We start from the raw sequence: 18,161 nt of genomic DNA on the forward strand, positions 1-18,161 counted from the left end.
AACCATGGCATTGAGTTCCATATCCAGTCTTTTTTTTTTTTCAGTTTTATCTTTTTTCTCCATGCAACTTACCAGGAATACCCTACAGTTTTTCCTTTTATTTGTTATCAAAATACAGAAGTCCTAGTGAAGGTTCAAAGGAAAATATCAGATTAATAAAGGTATTTAGAATGATAAAAATGCAGATGAGCACATGAACAAGTAGATCCACCTTTTCAGATTTGGTGCACAGCTGTTTTCTACCTTATATGCGCCAACAACAGAAAATCTGTGAAAAGAAATCTTTCCAGCTTTGCATTTCCTTGTTGTTCCATTGTTGTAAATATCAAACAGTAGTCTTACCAAAAAAAAAAAAAAGAAAAAAAGAAAAAAAAATAAAATAAAGTAGTCACTGTGCCCTGAGTTTTATTTTATTTTTACCATTATACATTCTAGTGAATATACAAATCCAAAATTCTGTAAGGTCTTTATGCATGTTCTTTCAGGCTGTAGATTGAGCACACGCAGCTGAAGAGTTCCAGAAGGCATTATTATTTCTTTAGTGTGTAGTTCCTGTTGATTTATATCCTCTAGTGTTCTCAGAGAAAGCAGTATTGAAATGAAAATAGATCCATCTCATGAAGTTGTACTTACTACAATTTCAATTAAATTAGTGTGTGGGTAATGGAAAAGAGAGTTGGATTGTAATTACCTTCTTGAACTCTGCCTTGGAAGTGTATGTTCAAAGGACCAAACAAATTGTCAATATCTATACACTTGCAGAGTAACATGAAAGATTAAATCTGATACCAAATTATCCGGTCTACTTTATGCTAGATTTAATGAAAAAATAAAGTATTGAATATATTCTGTCAATACACACTGTTGTTTGCATTTTGACTGCAGGGTATAGATCCATTTGGTCGAAGTATGGCTCGTGTTAATGCATAAACACTCTAATGTAATAAAACAGACCTCCAAACCAATTTCTCATCCAAGAGGCAATAAAGCCACTTCGAGGGAAGAGGATCTTGCATTGTGAAAGAAAACACAAAAAGGGCTGAAGAACATTCATCATGAGATCCATCACAGCAAAACCCCTGGAGGAGACTAGAATCTGATTTTGACAGGCTAGTTTTTTGCCAAGTAACTGCAGACTCTCAGTTAGTTAGACGTTAGGATTGACTTGAAAGGCTTTTTTTACTTGCTTATTCTCTGACAAACTGATGGGCAAGAAAGTTCCAGAGCATCATGTACTCTATTGTGTGTGACTTAAATAACAAGGTAGAATCTTTGCAGGTGATATCTTTGATTCAGATTCAGTCACAAATGTCTTACTTTAACTGATCTTTGCTGTAATTGCATGCTAAGGTTTATAGAAGACTTAATTGCTAGTAGGATGGACAATTGTTTTCCAGAAAGACACTTTATTCACAAAGTTTTAATTATAATGCCAGGATTTGAAAGCGCAAGAGAAATGAGCCCACCAATTGATGGTAGTGGTGAGCTTTTAATTCAAAATCAAAGGCTTCCTGCAAAGTTAGCTGATCTGATAGCTGTTTAAAACAATGCCTAAAGTCCTCTAACCCTCAGGCAGAGTGATTCCATGTATTAGAGAGTACATAGAGTCCCACCAGGCCAAATGAAATTTGGTTTCTTCAGTATAAGAAAAGCAGGCTTCCTTACAGAATTCTCATAATCTGAATACATTTATTTGTAATTCTACAGAAAAGAAAATTCCTGTGTTTGAATCCCACAAAGAAACTGTGTCTCAAGACAAACACAGCCAACCTCTCAATACAACAGCAAGCTACTTGAGTTAGCCCTGGCTTTAGAGGTCAAGACAGTAACCAATCAATTAAATTTGCCTCCACAAGCATTTAACTTCAAGGAGCTCTACAGGAAACAGCCAAATCATAAACTGCTCAGCCAAACTGAAACTTCACATGCCCTCACTACTATTAACATAGTAATAATCAAGGAGAAGCAAGCAAACTGTTGTGTATATCTCCAGCCACTTCACTAATAAAGATGAAAGCAGTTGTTGTGGGAATTGCTAATATATTTATTTTGGACTGATTTTTCCATTAGCTTGACTTTGGAAGTCAAAAAATCGATGCTTCACATACAAGGTAGTCAGCATGCTCCTCACAGTAAGAGTATTCATGCATTCAAGGTGCCACAGACTTTGTTTCAGATAAACAGAGCAGGGGGCACAGGTCTAGGTAGATGATACTTCTTCCTTATAGAAAAAGATCTCAGAAGTTTTGTGAAATCTTCAATTATATTCATCATTACCTCTTTATGTGCTGAAAATAAAGCTAGGGAAAACCAATCTGGGATGCCACATCCTCATATCTCTGTAGGTCAGTAGGTTAAGAAGCTGTTGTGCTGTGAGCTGCACACAACACATAAATTGTATGTATCTGCACAAGTGGAGGAGGAAAATGGGGAGAATTGTCTTTGCACAGATGTAGCAAGAGGACCACAACTAGAGAGAAAAGGTTCCTAAGAGTAGAAGTAATTAATCTCTGCAAAAGCTTGTCTAATGAAACAGCAAATTCATCACTAATTGACTGCTTTAAATAGAGTGTGTTTTCAAAAGATGAGCTCCGTTTCAGCTTCAAAATATTAAACTCCACAGGATTCACTTACATAATGTGGAAAGTAACTTCCTCCTTGGCAGGAGTTCTTAGATAAAGTTTTGTGGCCCCCTGTCAGGCAAACAGCCAGCCAAGGCCATTGTAATGCTACACCCCTCTTCCACCCTCACAGAATTTAAGCAATATATATTTTATAAGCAGTATAGTAGGGAGAAGTGAAATTACTAGTATTTATCTTGAAGGCAAACTTAAAGCTTCTCTCAGACAACAGCTGTTTCCAGAATCTCAAATATATTTTCTTAATTCTTAAGAAAACTGCCAGACACCCAATTTATTTTTTGTTTTAAGCAAACTATTCTTCCTTGTTTCAGAAAAGAGGGCCTAAAATTCCATTCTAGTAATAATAAAGAGAACAAAACTCATTGTTATTGAAGCAAAGGTGCACTGATATAGTTTTAGCAAGGATACATGCAACTCTTTACTATAAACAGCAAATAAATTAATTTTTCTTTGACGTGTTTCTGTTTCTTTCTCCAGGGGCTGGACCTGAAGAGAGAAGGTAATTCCACAAGGCTTCTTGAGATTTTAAAGCAAGTTAGCAACACATTGGATTGGGCTGAAATTTTTCAAATTTAGCTAGCAGAGTGGCTGCCAGGAAAATCAGCTCAAACACTGGTCATTCTGGCCTCAAGCCTTGGATACAAGGCTTCCCCACTCAGGAGTGCCCTGCCTAGCACTAACAAGCAGCTCACACCAGAAGGTGGCTTCAATGAGATGTGTGGCAGATGAATTCTCACCTTCACAACTGCCTCTAAGATAAAATAATGCTATTGGCAATCAGTATTGCTGTAGCAGCTCAGGAATGCACAGAGCAGCTAGTAAGGAAGGAATCCCACATGCAGCCTCTCTGCCCTTCACCAGGACTAGGGTTATACTGTGCTTCCTCCCTCACACCAACAATGTGCTGGCATTTGATCAGCACCGACCCCGAGGGTGAAGCGCTACCCTGGAATCGGTGATGTTCCCAACTGAGTTTCCTCTGTTCTTTTGAAACTTGTCATTTAAATTTCAGTTCAGCCTGGCAATGCTCTGAGATTTGATGGGAACACAGGAAAATGCAGCATGATTTACATGTACTAAACTTGCAGGTCTGAAGTATTGCCCTAAAATTAGACTCCTGCCAGTGATAATCACCATTCCTTTTTCACTATATTTTTGCAAGATTATTTCTATGACAATACTTTTAGGAGGGTTGATATGAAAACATCAAAATGTAATTTCATTACAGAAGATGACAATGTAGCTAAGGACATGAACTCTTGCAATTACATTTTTGAAAAGGCATACACTGCTGTTATTAATAGGAGCTCAAGCCAATTTGAATTAAATGCATGGGATATTAATTTACATGTGCTCTATATCCTAAAACCAGGATATAGAGCACATGGGAAACATTGCTTTAAAAACATTTACTTTTTAAGACACATCAGTTTTGTATTATAAACCTATCAGCAATGGAGAGAGATGGGAACACTGAGTGGGTGGTGGTCAGAATCCCATTTTACTGTGGACTACACATACTAGTCTAGGAAGGCTAGCAATTTTTTACTACAACGATTGGCTTAGTCATCACATAAACAAACTTATACATTTTGCAATATCTCTTGCTTGTAGAAGTTGATTCAATCTTCTTGCCTGACACCAGTCTGATCCAATCCTTCCATAATCTTCAAAGTTCTGTTTGTTCTTGCCAAGGCATCCAGATTATCAAATCTCTTACGTTAATCACGTACAAAGTACATCATAAACCCACTAAAATATCTGGGCAAATGACAACGTGAAAATCAGCCAGCCAATGCTTTCTTGAGATTCAATGGTAATCAAATGGGAATCACAGGAAAATGCATGAAAATGATTTATGTGATTTATGTGTATTAAACTTATAGTCTGAAGTGGGTGTCTGAAAGTGGTCTCTGAACCAAGGTAATAGTGAGGTCAGGGTTGGTTTCTTCTCCTATGTAACAAGTGAGAGAACCAGATGAAGTTAAGTTTAGATTGGATATTAGAAAAAAATTATTCATGGAAAAGGCAATCAGGCTTTGAAACAGGCTGTCCAGGGAAGTGGTGGAATCACCATCCCTCCAAGAGTTCAAAAGGTGCATGAATGTGGCAGGTGGGGATATGGTTTAGTGGTGAAAAAGAGGTAGTGGGTTGACAGCTGGACTCAATGGTCTTATGAGTCTTGTCCAACCTTAATGATTCTATGATTCCATAAAAATGAAAGCAACTTGAACCACAGCTGTGGTTCAAGTAAGCTCCCATTTCCTGAACACAGCAAGAACAGTTTTTTATTTACAGATGCACAGTGAAGTGCTACAACATCTTCCAACAAACCAGTTTCCTGCCAGATTTCAGCAGGGTCATTCTCCCAGAGATCCAGCCAGCTCTAGCAACAAGCAGATTCTCCTTGCAGCTGGAGAAGACATTCCCACTCATGTATGGCAAGCAGCTCTCCCCCATCACCACATACTTTAGCCAGCCACAGCGCTCTGCTAAACTCAGTGGTGCCCTCTAAGCCCCAGAAGCATCCACTCACTCCTGCTCTGGCAGCCCTGCACACTCCCAGCTACGGCAGCACTCCCAAGAAAATGATCTGCAGAAATTTTTCCTCTTGCTTCCTGCTCCTCATATCCCAGCTACCCGTGAAGCTGAAGGAACAGCGTGAGGTCCTGAGCATATTCTGAGATCAAGCAGAAAAACTGGCAAATTAAGGGCATTTTAGCTACACATGGCTAGGTAGATTAGCATTTCTGTCTCATACAGATCCTTTTTGTTTGCAAAAGGATGTTTGTTAGCAAAACCAATTATGTGCATCTATCTAAAGCATACTTTTGAGAAGGATGTTTTTCTATAAAACATGCCTCAGGTGACAGAAAAATGTCACTGAATTGAAGATAAAATGCATGTCTTATCTAACAAGGGACAAGCAAGGAGTGCAAAGTTTTTCAGGGCAAAAAAATTAGGATGCTGAATATAGATGAAGTTTAAGATAATTAGAAGCATTTTCATGGACTGGACTTTACAATTTTTCATTACAGGAAAACTAGATAATGTATTTAAAAGATGGTATATCAACTACTATAGGGCCAACAGACACTTGAGCATGTATAGTTTCTAGGTGCATCACTCAAAAAAGAGTGTATATTTCAGAAAATCACCACAGGTCAGCCTCAAAAGCATAATTATTCTGCTTTTCTCAATTTGTCCTTCAGGGCTTTTTTCTCCTTAGACAGAAACAAATAGAATGAATATGCAAAGAAAGTAAGAATACTGTGAAATTTAATAATAAAACACCCAAAGGAAATCTGCTAATCTGCTAGAAACAACATCTTTACAACAGCAGGATTTCAAGTTTCATTTTGTTCTCACAGAGCAGACATGAAAATTTCACAAACAGAAAAAAAATGCAGGAAAGACACTTTAAAGACGAACAAAACTTGTTCTAGTAAAACTTAACATACTGTATGTATTTAAAATTAACAAGGACATTATGGCTAAATCAGTTAGCCATGAGAGAACTTGAAGTTTTCTAACTATCAGTGTTGCTGGAACATAATGATTTCAAGCAGCATTGCACGAAGCACTTGGTCACCTCAACAAGACAGCCCAGGACTGCCACCTTGTGAACAACAAAAACACCAGAACTGCATTAGCAGGACAAAATTCAGCTGCCCCCAGACACTATACAATACTTTTTCCTTACTTTCTAACAGAAGTCATCCATCTTATTTATCAACCCTCTAGAAAATTAACAGAAGAAAATATTTCAGCATTGCTTATGGTACAAAATTCTTGCTAATTTTGAACATAAATATGTGTTGTTAAGGAAGTTATAAGGAATGAAATATAGAATGCTCACAAACTGCAGGAAATGCAATTCACAGCATAAAGCATTATCAAACTTCCTATCTTGCTGAATAAGAACATATTTTTAACTAAAAGGGGGGGGAAAAAGGTTCAATTGTTTGTGACTGTTCAGCTATCTTTATTATTCCAAGTTACTGAAAAATCATCTTATTTCTAAGAAAAATTAAAGCTGAGCCTTTTTTTCAAAGCAGCCATTATAGAAATGTCAGCTATGCTATTTTTTGTTTTACCTTGAATACTTCAAGGAATTAGTATGATTTTATTCTAAATTGATAACTAATAAAATTTACAAGAAATTAACATTTTAAAGCTGTTCTAAGAAATTTCACCGACACATGCTGAGAATTAACTTAAAGTAAGCAATTATAGTTCTATTGAATGTAGAAGACCTTGGCAACATTAAGCAGAATAAATACAGCCCTTTTTGCATGTCTTTAAGGAAAACAACTAACAAATTTAAAACAACTACAATGGAAATATTTCAGGGGCAAAATACTATGTATTTCAATGGATTTCAACAGTGTTACTGCTATTTGTTAAAACAGGAAATAATAATGGAATTTGGAGACCATTCTTTATGACCAGTTCTGATACAATATAATGCCTCTGTGATTTCTGGGCTGACTTGGCTAACACTGAATATTACCTGCAAACACCCTCAGCCTCATAGGCAAAAATGAAAATGTAGCTTTATTCTACAAATACATTCTCCTTTCATACTTTAGTAATTCATCAACTTCCCTCTTTATTTAAACTTTTATCAACTCAACCTGCTTTCAAATGAGCAAAATATATTAAACATTGTTTTCAACTGAAACCTGTAAATATAGTGACAAATTCCATTATAAAATATTATGCCATTTCATAGTACTGATTAAACAGCCCCAACAGGTCACAAACATCTATGTGTAACATTTCTAGTGTCTCCTGGGTGGAGCTCATTAGAAAGGTATTGTGCTCTAAATTTTGGTGGACGTGTCACATTCACTTTTCATAACAACGAAAAAAAGCTGTAAAATTGTTTTTAAAATTGTACATATTTAGGCTGGTTCTTTTCACTTGAAACACAACTGCTACTTCTGTTAAAAATAGGAAGGATGAACAGTCTCTCAACAAAGTTGATCATGAATTTGAACCAGTAAAAAGACATATTGGATAAAACACCTGTTGACTACACAAGGATCTTTGCAAAGGAATTTTTTTTCTCAAGGGAATTAACACCTGCTCCCCTAGATAAAAACAGACAAAAAGCTTGGATCTAAGATACAGCTTGGAACACTAGACAGAGCACCATGCCTTTCTATGTTACCATTCCAACTCAGTATTTCCGGGCACAAATGAAATTGTACTTAAGCAGGTAAATGCTCTTTATCTTTTTATTGGCATGGCATACTAAAACAAAAAGCAGAAGCACACAAGACTTCCCCTCCCATATCTGTGATACTGCAATCACAACACATCATCCTGGACCCTGCCAGAACCACACTGACTTCTTCAAAAGCAATCCATTTCATGTTTCTTTTGTCCCTTCAATGTGAAGCAGCAAATAGGGACTGATTGAAAATGGCTTTCCCTGTGGTACACACTGACAACAAATTACCAGGCTGGCAAAAGGCCAAGAAGCAAAAAGCAACCTGGCAAATATCCTCAATTCAATACAAACACACCCACTCACTGAGAGTGGCTGGAGGTTTCCTTAGGAGAAACAGGGCTGTAGAGGCATTGATCAGAATCTGAGCTCACCACACCCATCACAAGGCTAGAACAGGGAAGGAATTGGAGCCAGGACAGGGATCCTCATGGTGTAAAAGAAAACACTAACAGTACTGACCTGAGCCTGTAACTCTCCAGAACTGACCTCTTGATAAACTGTTCTAATTCCAAGCGACTTGAGTGGCAATAATATTATGCTTGCACAGATCTGGCTGAAGTATCATCATTACAGAACAATAATGAATTGAAAGAAGCTACACAGTGCCTGAAGTTTTGGAGATCACTCTCCCCTGCCACATACTGTAGCAATCAAATATTTTTGAGACTTAATATAAGTTATTTACTTACAGGAACTATTAAAGCCTTCATTTACTTTGATGATAGTGCACACCAGATGCTTTTAAATATATATACATACATACATGTGTACATACATTGCATTTCACCCTTGTCAAACAATATATACTCAAGTTCCATTAAACATGAAAAATACTTAAAAGAATAGCTCAATAATGCCATTAGTACTTCTTGAAGATTACACATCAAAGATTTTTGAAACACTCAGTGCAACTCAGAAGTGCACTCAGAGTCGATTTCAGCACAAACCTGAGAGCACAGAACCACAGGACATAAAAGCTCAATTATTTAAGAGGGCTGCAATCCACTGCACGTTGCAGTCTGACACCTGTAAACTGCTCCCTTCCTAAGAGGTCACATTACCAACTGCCATTTATGCTTTATTGTACAGTAACACTTACTCCTCCAAAGAAGGTGCACACACATAGCATCCGTTGTGTTTTCTGAATATCAGTTTGAAATAAAATGTTCAAAATTCTCTAGGGGTTTAAGAGCCCATTCTGCTTACAAAACTAATGTAAGCCTTTACTGACAAAAAAGTAATGAAAATTCAGTGAGACGTAGGAGGCTTTGAAAACACTGTACTTTAATAGTGGTTAAATACTTTGACCACTAGTAAACCTAGAAGGAAATGGCCTGATTTAAGGAATAAATATGCAGAGAGATAAATAAACAAAAAGCTTGTATAGACTGAAATCCTTCTTTTGTAAAAGAGAAACCTCTGAAAAATACTTATAAACTATTTTAACTTCAAAGGCATGTTATATTTTATTATCATGAAAATGAAAGTAAACATCTCCCTGATTTTACATTAATTACAGAAAGTTGTTCTCACATTTCCCCTCATATTGAATTTTAAAATTTTCATAAATTCAATATATGGAGTATCTTCACATTATAACAGATCTTGCATTTGGTTGCAACAATATAAGCAAAGAGCTTACTTCCCAGTTCCAGCTAGGGAAAATAGTCCTTACATGATGCAAAACATACTGTTTCCTTCCAGAGTCCAGTCCTGAAACAGAACTGTGTTTTCCTACAGGTATGAAAGTATCAAAAAAAAGTCACCACATAAACCTCTGTACTTCATCACTATTTTCCCATTGGAATGTTCTATTTAGAAAAAGATAAAGAGTTACAGCATTTACTAAGATATAAAAAGCCAGCTCCAGAAGTTGTCTATATAGAGACAGAAATGGAATATTGAGCCTATATATTAAGAATGGCAAAATAAAGTAACGAAATTCTAGCAATTTTTGAGGAACTGTGACTGCTAATAAACATACAAAATACATTAAGATCCAGAATATCGATTTTGATTTTAGCGTATCAGCAAAACTCCAGCCAGCAAATATATAGAATGGAACTAACAGGTATTTTACAAGCTCATGTCTTTGGAACACTTTTCTCCAGACATAAAATGTATAATGCCTGTTGTCTGCTAGTAAATACTTATGGACATAGGTAAATCTCCAGATCAGGAATAAAGAGATGACAGTCACTAAGCTATACTGCACAGGGTGCTTTCGCAACGACAAAAGGAATTTCCTGATTTTAGTAGGAGTCAGTAAATGAGGAAATGAAAAAAAACCAGTAAAGGACAGAAAATAGAACAGCTGAGGAAAGTGCAAACAGGCTTCATGGCTACTTCTATCACCAACAACTATTCCACCATTGATGAAGACAAAAACAAAGAAGAGAGATACTAATATGATGTATGGCCAAGTTAAAGCAATAAGCGTAACTAAATTTTTGGGTGACAAGAGATATTCAACAAGGAACTGCAGTATTCTGGTCAAATCTGAAAATGATCCTTTCCTGGAAGAAATCTTTTCATCTTTCTTTTTCTGCAACTCAATCTTCCAGGCTTCATTTAGCTTCTCTGCAACAACATTTCCAGCACAAAAAACTGTCCACACAATATTTGTCTGACGAAACATGAAGCCACAAAATCCAAGGAGAGCAGAAGTTTTATGGTTACCATAAAGGCACATTAAATAGGAAAAAAGAGTAAAAAATACTGATCCTGGATCCGTATAATAAAGGAACGTAAAAAAATAAAGAGTGGGAAACACTGCAAGAGTTAATGCAGACAAGATTCTCTGGAAACCAGACACAGCCTAAAGAAGAAGCAGAAAAATGTGGTTAGACAATGTCCAATAAAATTAAATAGTATATTAAAAGAAAACTAGTATAAGTCTTGAGAATTCCATTAACACAATATAACAGCTCCTATGTTCTTTGTTTCCATTATTCCACAAATGCTGTGTTTTTCTTAAGATCCTGCTATGTTAATACAGTTACACAATGTTAAAATCCAAGTGAAAAGCACAGAATGTTACTGCAGGTGATTTAAAAAGATGGCAATGAAAACACACCAACTTCTTTCACATGTCAGGTGTGCACATATCTGTGGTATTAAAATCATGGTGGGCATAACTTTTCCCATACTTTGGATAAAAAGGCTCCATTAATGGGCAGAAGAAGATAAAATCAATGGTCTATTCCCTTGCAATCTCACCATGAGATTCTGTTTATCTGTGTGACAGCACCATTCTGTGCCACTATTATCAACTCTTTTGAACCCAGTCCACAGAGAGGTCAACTCCAAGTTTCTGATCTTTGATGCAGCTTTTATTATTTATCATATAATTAATGCATCGGGAAATAAATTTTAAAAAAGGTAGGAGACCATGCAGTCAAAACCTCTTCATGACACCACCACAAATCACAACATTAAAAAATGCTGCATGGTATTTCTGAATGATGTAGTGTGGAGTGAAACAGCCACTCATGACCTCACAAGGAAGAGGAATAGAGAAAACACTGAAGTCAAAGAAATGTCAAAGGATAACAAAATGCTTAGACTACCATCATGAAACTTGTTCTTTTTCCACTTTAAAGTATAAAATTAAAAGTGGAAACCATTTATTTAATCTGATCTAATTCTGTACAGTGTTATCATTTGCTTAAAAATGAAGAGATTACCTCTAAGAAAATACACCAATTTTCTTTGTAGTAAAGGAATCCTTCATTTATCAGGGAACAGGAAAAAACGTTTTAAGGTTAAAAGTCAAACAAAGTAACTTTACTAATGGGCAGGATTTTAAATAGGCCACTAACCACTAAAACAATTTATTTACTGAATCTGAATACCACCCAGTGGTGGTGCTTCAGATTTTTAAATACACAGCATTCTTGTAAGCAAGCTGAACTGTTATAGTCTGGATGTGGGGACAGCTAGACAGATAAAAACCGGCTGGATGATGAACTGGTTACACTCCACCCAAAGGACAGTAACAACCCAAGTTCCAGCGGAGCAGTACTGGGTCCTGTCCTCTTTAATGGCTGTATCAAAGACAAGAAAGCAGCAGGAGTACACTGTCACCAGTCTGCAGTTGACACTGTATGAGCAGGACCAGGCCCTTTGCTCAAGAGCACAGGTGACATCCAGAGTGACCCACAGAGACTGAAGGAATGGGGTAACCAAAATGTGATCAAATTCATCAAGGCCAAATGCAAGTGCCTGCAGCTGAAAAATGAGAAATCCCCTTAAATGACACGGGCTGCTCACAGAGCAGCTGAGGAGCTGCTGTTCCAGTTTTGTGAGGACCCTTAAGCAATTCCAACGACATGAGCATCCAGACCTTTGGATATTAAGTCTGCATATCTACTAACTTTTATTTCAACAGGACTCCTTCTATTTATGTGCAAGAATGAATTTTTAGAGGACTGCACCTTGTGTGAGAAAAAAAAAATATTTAAAATAAATTAGAGAATAGGAATGTGCCCTCTTGGCCAAACTGGTGGTGGTACTCGCAGTTAGATAAAACTGAGAACACCTCACATATGCAGTGAAGGGAGCATACACTAAGCCATCAAAGTTGCTTCTACGAGTGCATTAAATTGCTTTACTCTGACCGTACCTTATTCTTCTGATGGATCTTGAAGAGAAGTGAATAGAGCAAATAGAAGTTCCCAGCACTGAAGAGGAGATTGATGAACCTGAGCATTCCCACGGAGCACACCACGCTGCCCGTCCAGCCGAGCAGCCACGCCGCGGGCTTCGCGGCTCCCACCGAGAGCAGGTACAGGCCGGGCAGCGTGGTGATCATGGGGTCCCACTGCAAAGCGACACACAGCGTCAGCGAGCCGCTCCACGGCCGCTCGGCTGGGCCCGCGGCCTCCCACAGCCCCTGGCACCGCTGCCCCGAGGGTCCTGACCCCTGCCCTGCCCGGCTGCTGCTCCACCCGCCACAAAACCCGCGTTCCCACAGCCGCCACCCCCGCGGTGCTGCTGCCAGGGCGAGCCCCTGCCTGACCTGCAGGAAGCGGCCGTGGCAATAGGCCTGCGCCTGCGGGATGTGGAACACCTCGTCCATGTAGGGCCCGCGCTGCCGGCGGCTGACGGCCGCGAAGAGCAGGCACGACAGCAGGAAGGCGCCGCTCATGGCGCCCGAGAAGCCGTAGGCCTCGGCCCGCTCCATGCCGGCTCCGCGCCGGCCGCGCCGGGGCCGCCCTTCCGGGGAGGGGCGGCGGGGCCGGGCGGGAAGGGACGCGGCGCCGGGAAACGGGGGATGCCTGTGGGAAGGGCTGAGTCCCCGGTGTGAGGGGCCGCGTGTTGTTAGCGCTGTTTTCCACGGGACGAGCGGCCGATACAGCCCATACCCGGGCGGATGGAGCGCACGCACCGGCTGGAGCTGTTCCCGGAGCGCAGCGTCACGCTGCTCCTCTTCCAGCACGTGAAGAACGCCGCTGCTCTGCGGAAAAAGGCCATGGAAGGGTCCATTGACGGGGCGCTGATAAACCCTGCCATGGTGAGTGCGTGCTCCCGGGAGCTCGGCAGGCTGGCCCGTGTGGCAGCCGCGGCCACTGGAGCCGCGCCGCGCGTCCTGCGGGCCGGGCGCGAGTGCCCTCCTGCGATTTCACTGCCGTGCCCCGCGGCGCAAGGGGTCGACTCTGTGAAACAGAGGCCAAAAACACTGTTTTGATTAATTTCACATCCTGCTTCGTGGAGTTTAAATCTGCCTCATGTGTAAACTCTAGTGCTAATTAATTAATGCTGTCTAAAATCTACTATTCGGTGCCTTTTTTCCCATTTAACCCATACATAATTTCAGGATCTAGTATTTTTTTTTGTTAGAATTAGGCTATCAAAATGAAGTGGTCAGGGTTTTTTTCAGACTTCAAAACAGTAAGTTAATTCTGTATAACTCTTTCTGTTGTTTTACAGATTGTAGATCCTTTTCAGATTCTTGTGGCAGCTAACAAAGCAGTGCATCTACAGAAGATAGGTAAAATGAAGACCAGAACACTCTATGCAGAAATTATTTTCAGCCTTTCACCAAGCAACAATGTAAGATTTATTGAAAAAATTTCTTTTTTGCCAGAAAAGCTTGCTAAGATCCACACAGCCAAACTAAGTAAATGTATTCCTTTAACACTCTACGTAGCTACTAGTAGAAGTTTTTAATTGTTATTTTTAATAACACTAACATGCTGTTATGGTTTGTAGCTTGTCAGAATTCCATTAATGTAAAATGTCTGTCAATTTATACTCTTGGTGTATCTGACACAGTAACTTTAAAAGTTCCTTATATGTAGTGAGAAAGTGACTCATATTTTTTTTCTCTTTTTTCAGATTTCAGATGCATTTAAAAAGTTTGGCATTTCAGACAGCGACACAGCAGTACTCATTGTGCTGGTGGTGGATGGAGACAAAAACGTAAACCTGGCAGATATAGCATCTCAGGTGGAAGGCCAGCAGGTTTCCCTAGATGAACTTCCCCAGCTAACAGACACTGCCAAAGTTAAAAAGGTGTGTAGCCAAAAGACAGGACTGACATGGAGAAAAGGGACAGTTTATTTAGTTGTCTGATTACATATCAACAGACATAAATAACTTAGGATCTGTATTTCTTTAGCACAACTGAAAACTTGTTTTAAGCAGCCCTTAATTATTTCTTAGATTTTTTAGTTGAAATAAATTTTAGTTCTCACACCCTAACATCACAAAATTTAAGTCTTCAAATTATTAATATTGTCAGGGAATTAGACCATAAAAATAAATTTCTGATTGCTGCTTATCATCCAAGAACGTTTGATTCCTTTTTTTCAGGCAAAAATTAATTTAATTAAAAAATTCAGTCCAGAGCATTTTCATAAACTTAAGTACTTTGTAGTCCCAGTAGGAGTGGTTAAAAACAGGATAATTAGCTCTTAGGAGCTTTCTTGGGGCATATATGCTATTAACAGATTACCATATGTTAAATAGATATATTAAATAGATATGTCTTCCATGTGATAAAATTCAAGTAACTTAAATCATCTTTATCATGTCTGTCAAAGTATTGATAGGAAACATATGAAGAAAATTGGAAAATCATAGCATTTAACATATGGAGCTAAAAGTGCTGCTCTCATTAAGTTTTGTAGCTTTCCTTATTCTTGCAGTTTCAGAATTTGCTTCAGTCCAAATTTTGTCTTGCAGTCACAAGGAATTTCCAATATAAAAGTGGGGGAGAGGGGAATAATCTTTTCTTGTGTATGCAGTTTTAGAAGGTATGTCATCGGTTTTTTTCTTCCTTATTGGTTTTTTTTTTTTCTGCAGATGTACAAAGTTACTCCACAGGAAGAAAAGATCGGCACCTTATTGGATAGTGTTGTTTGCAGAATGTCAACAAAAGATGTTTTGTGACAAGGTGGAAATAAATTTCACAGGAAGTGAAGCAGTACTGAGTAGTGTGATAACATCTGAGCTTTAACCAGGCTTGGACACAAGGGTAACCTGAGCTGTGTTCTAAGCACAGAGAGCATGCCAAGCACAATTTGCCATTGACATTTTGGTCTTTTTTCTTGACAAGGGAGAGTTGGCAGTACTTTAAGCTGAACTTAAACAAAAGGCTTGGAAATGTGTACTTACTTTTGTCTTTTTGTCAAATGTTTTGGTAGCCCACAGAGAGTTCAAACATTGTAAATCATTTTTACTAACTGTGCCCTGATTTGTTTTAGTTAGTTTGGCAACCCAATGGATGATATCCTTTTAACAAGATTACTGCCAGAAAAGGCATCTTTACAGCCCAAGTATTTCTGATAGACTAGAAAGAGGAAATTTTCCATAAACAATCAGCAACATCTCTCTCTTTGTGCTCCTGGGATAGAGTTGCTGCCCAGTGTTTGAGGACAGGAAGGGGCAGAGGGGTGCCATGCCAGCCAGTGGCAGTGTGGAGCAGGGAAATCAGAGATGTGTACAGTGAAGAATAAGGTCAGTGTGGATCATGCTGTGGTGGTGTATGCACCATAGTCTGATGTCATCCGTTGCTGGCTTTAAAGGATAAGGAACTTTTACTTGATGACACTGGTTAATGCATGGTGATGCTGAACTCATAGGGCCTCGTTACAGGTGCAGAATTCGCAGACAAATTTGCATCATAGGTTTAAGTATCCACTTAGATTGTCAATAGAGCTTACATAGTATTCTTACAGGACATAAAACTTGTTTTTTTGAACCACTGCTAGGAAAGGCCATCAAAGGGATCTAGGAGGACTATTGATTTCCAGTAGTCACCAGGTGCAACAGCTGTGAATGTGCATCATTTAATCACATGCATGCATTCTGTTTAACTACTGTCCTAATTAAGTAGAAATCCATACTGTTGGGTTTTTTTATGCTGTACTGTTTTTCTGAGATGTGCATAAAACTATAGCTGTCTGCATTTTTTTCCTGATGTTTTCTGATGTATTATGATTTGTATACTTAAAAGATCTTTGGAAGAGAATGCCTTGCATTCTTACACACACATTTTGAAGGAGAGGTGGGTCTTAGAGTTGAAATGTTGTCCTGTCCATTAAACAGACCGGCGAACTGACACATAGACCTGGTTTTGTTTGTGTTCAATACAGAAATGTACAGCTTCAGTTTTGCATTATGATTTCAGTTAAGTCTTCCCTTAATTAAAACAAAGAAGTACAAATACCATCTTACTAACCAAACCAATGGCAAATTTAGTTATGAAGTACTAAGGGAATTACAAGGTTTATCAAAGGATTAGAGACAAACGGCTGTGCTGACGTCTTGCTTTAAGGATGGCTTTACAGAATGCATCATCCTCTCTAAAGGGAAATGTGAGGCAGTAGTGAAAAATGGAGCTTGGAAGGATTTGAGTCATTCAAAACAAAAGCGTGTCACATCAGCTGAGAATGACCATGGAAAATAAGAGACTTGTTTTCCTTTTCTGACCTGTCCATTGGTACATGGACTATATCATAAGGTTCACTGGCTGAACTACAATGTTTTTGTTAGTTTAAAATAACAGCAGAAAGGCTTACTTAAGCCACTGCCTTTTTTGAACACGTGTAAAACATCTGTCCAGTCTTAGTACAGGAGAAATAGTAATAAAATGATTGCTGCATAAAAGTTTTGACACACAAGTTCCAAACTTGGGTTCCCAGTTTCTACTTCTCCACCTATTTCATTGGTGTAGAGACATTAAATAGCTCGTTACTGTTGACATAAGTTAAATTGTGATTTATTGTGAGACCCAAATGAGGTGTTTCCATGGGCAGATTTACAGGAAATTATTTTGGGAGCTGACGTTTCCAGTGTCATTCAGTCAGGCAGATGATTTGAGTCTCTTTGTATTGAAGACTATCCCCTGCAAGACCACAGGTTTTCACGAGATGAAGTTGCATTATCCAAGTTAAATGAGTTATTTACAAAAACTGGTAATAAAAGTAGATTTTGTTCACCCTGCAAAGATACAGTTGTTTTTCTGAACACATTAAAATTAATTTAGATCTCTAATGTTACTGTTAAATCAACTAAGTCTGTTTTCCAGGAAAGCAAAATTTTAAGAAAAATGCTTTTCAACACATTTAATGTTCTGCAGCAGTCCTTTCTAAACTTTTATACCTCATCTCCTCTATCACAAGGTGAAAGAGGGAACTGAAGTATTTTCAATATATTATTTGGACCTCCAGTACTTCAGAGGCAGGATTATACCTGCAGAATTTATAAATTTAACAATTAAATACTACATCATGATGTGTGGCCAATTGTTCTAGGGGTTTTTTTTCCCTTGCTGGGGTGTATTTGAGATTTTGTGGTTGACATCCAGCACACTGAGGTTGTTGCCTGTCCCACAACCCTGATCACCAGGGGTTTTGTGGTGCTGTCAGAATGTGTAGGTCCCTCTCCCATCTGGTGTACTTCAAACGTATATTGACAAGGGAGGGCCCATCCTTTTGTGTTCACTTGTAATGTTCATCCTACACGTTTTATGGCTGGGTCCCTATGTTCTGTGACCATGTATTTAATGTGCTAATCATCTCTTAAGTATTGCTTTGTGTGCTGTTCTCTAGGGAGCATCATGAAAGCACTGCTCCCACTTAAAGCAGGCTGAGGTGATGTCTTCACAAGGGTGTCTGCACAGGTGGGGTAATGCTGGCAGAGTGCAGCATCCGTGGAGGAACACCAACTCCACCCCCTCACTGCCTGCTGAGAGCTGACACCGCTGTCTCTGGTGCTACACTCACCTTTGTTAACACTCCTGGAGCTCTTCTCAGAGACATTTCAGTTTATAT

General features: G+C 38.8%; 2 protein-coding genes across 5 annotated transcripts in view; one reads left to right on the plus strand and one right to left on the minus strand.

Annotated features, from left to right (window-relative positions):
• Window positions 1–13,163, minus strand: part of ALG10 (ALG10 alpha-1,2-glucosyltransferase) — a 50,359-nt gene extending 37,196 nt beyond the window's left edge. For 3 of the 4 annotated variants that reach the window (XR_010363464.1, XM_064422099.1, XM_064422101.1), the window contains exons 1-2: window positions 12,902–13,163; window positions 12,506–12,703 (exon numbers count right to left, since the gene is read on the minus strand). Coding sequence is in view for 3 of the 4 variants with exons in the window: in XM_064422099.1 (XP_064278169.1) it covers window positions 12,506–12,703; window positions 12,902–13,066 (363 nt within the window). In the remaining variant the exon portion in view is untranslated. Of the gene's footprint in view, window positions 1–9,143; window positions 10,700–12,505; window positions 12,704–12,901 lie in introns of those variants that run through there. The other variant, XM_064422098.1, reaches the window with a different exon arrangement.
• TPRKB (TP53RK binding protein) lies at window positions 13,118–15,307 on the plus strand. The gene is made up of 4 exons (XM_064422102.1): window positions 13,118–13,396; window positions 13,813–13,935; window positions 14,221–14,397; window positions 15,190–15,307. Exons 1-4 carry the CDS (start codon window positions 13,256–13,258, stop codon window positions 15,274–15,276), a joined length of 528 nt encoding a protein of 175 aa, XP_064278172.1. The 5' UTR covers window positions 13,118–13,255; the 3' UTR covers window positions 15,277–15,307.
• The last annotated feature ends 2,854 nt before the right edge of the window (window positions 15,308–18,161 follow it).

The sequence above is a fragment of the Passer domesticus genome, chromosome 5 (assembly GCF_036417665.1).
Source record: "Passer domesticus isolate bPasDom1 chromosome 5, bPasDom1.hap1, whole genome shotgun sequence".
Taxonomy (NCBI): domain Eukaryota; kingdom Metazoa; phylum Chordata; class Aves; order Passeriformes; family Passeridae; genus Passer; species Passer domesticus.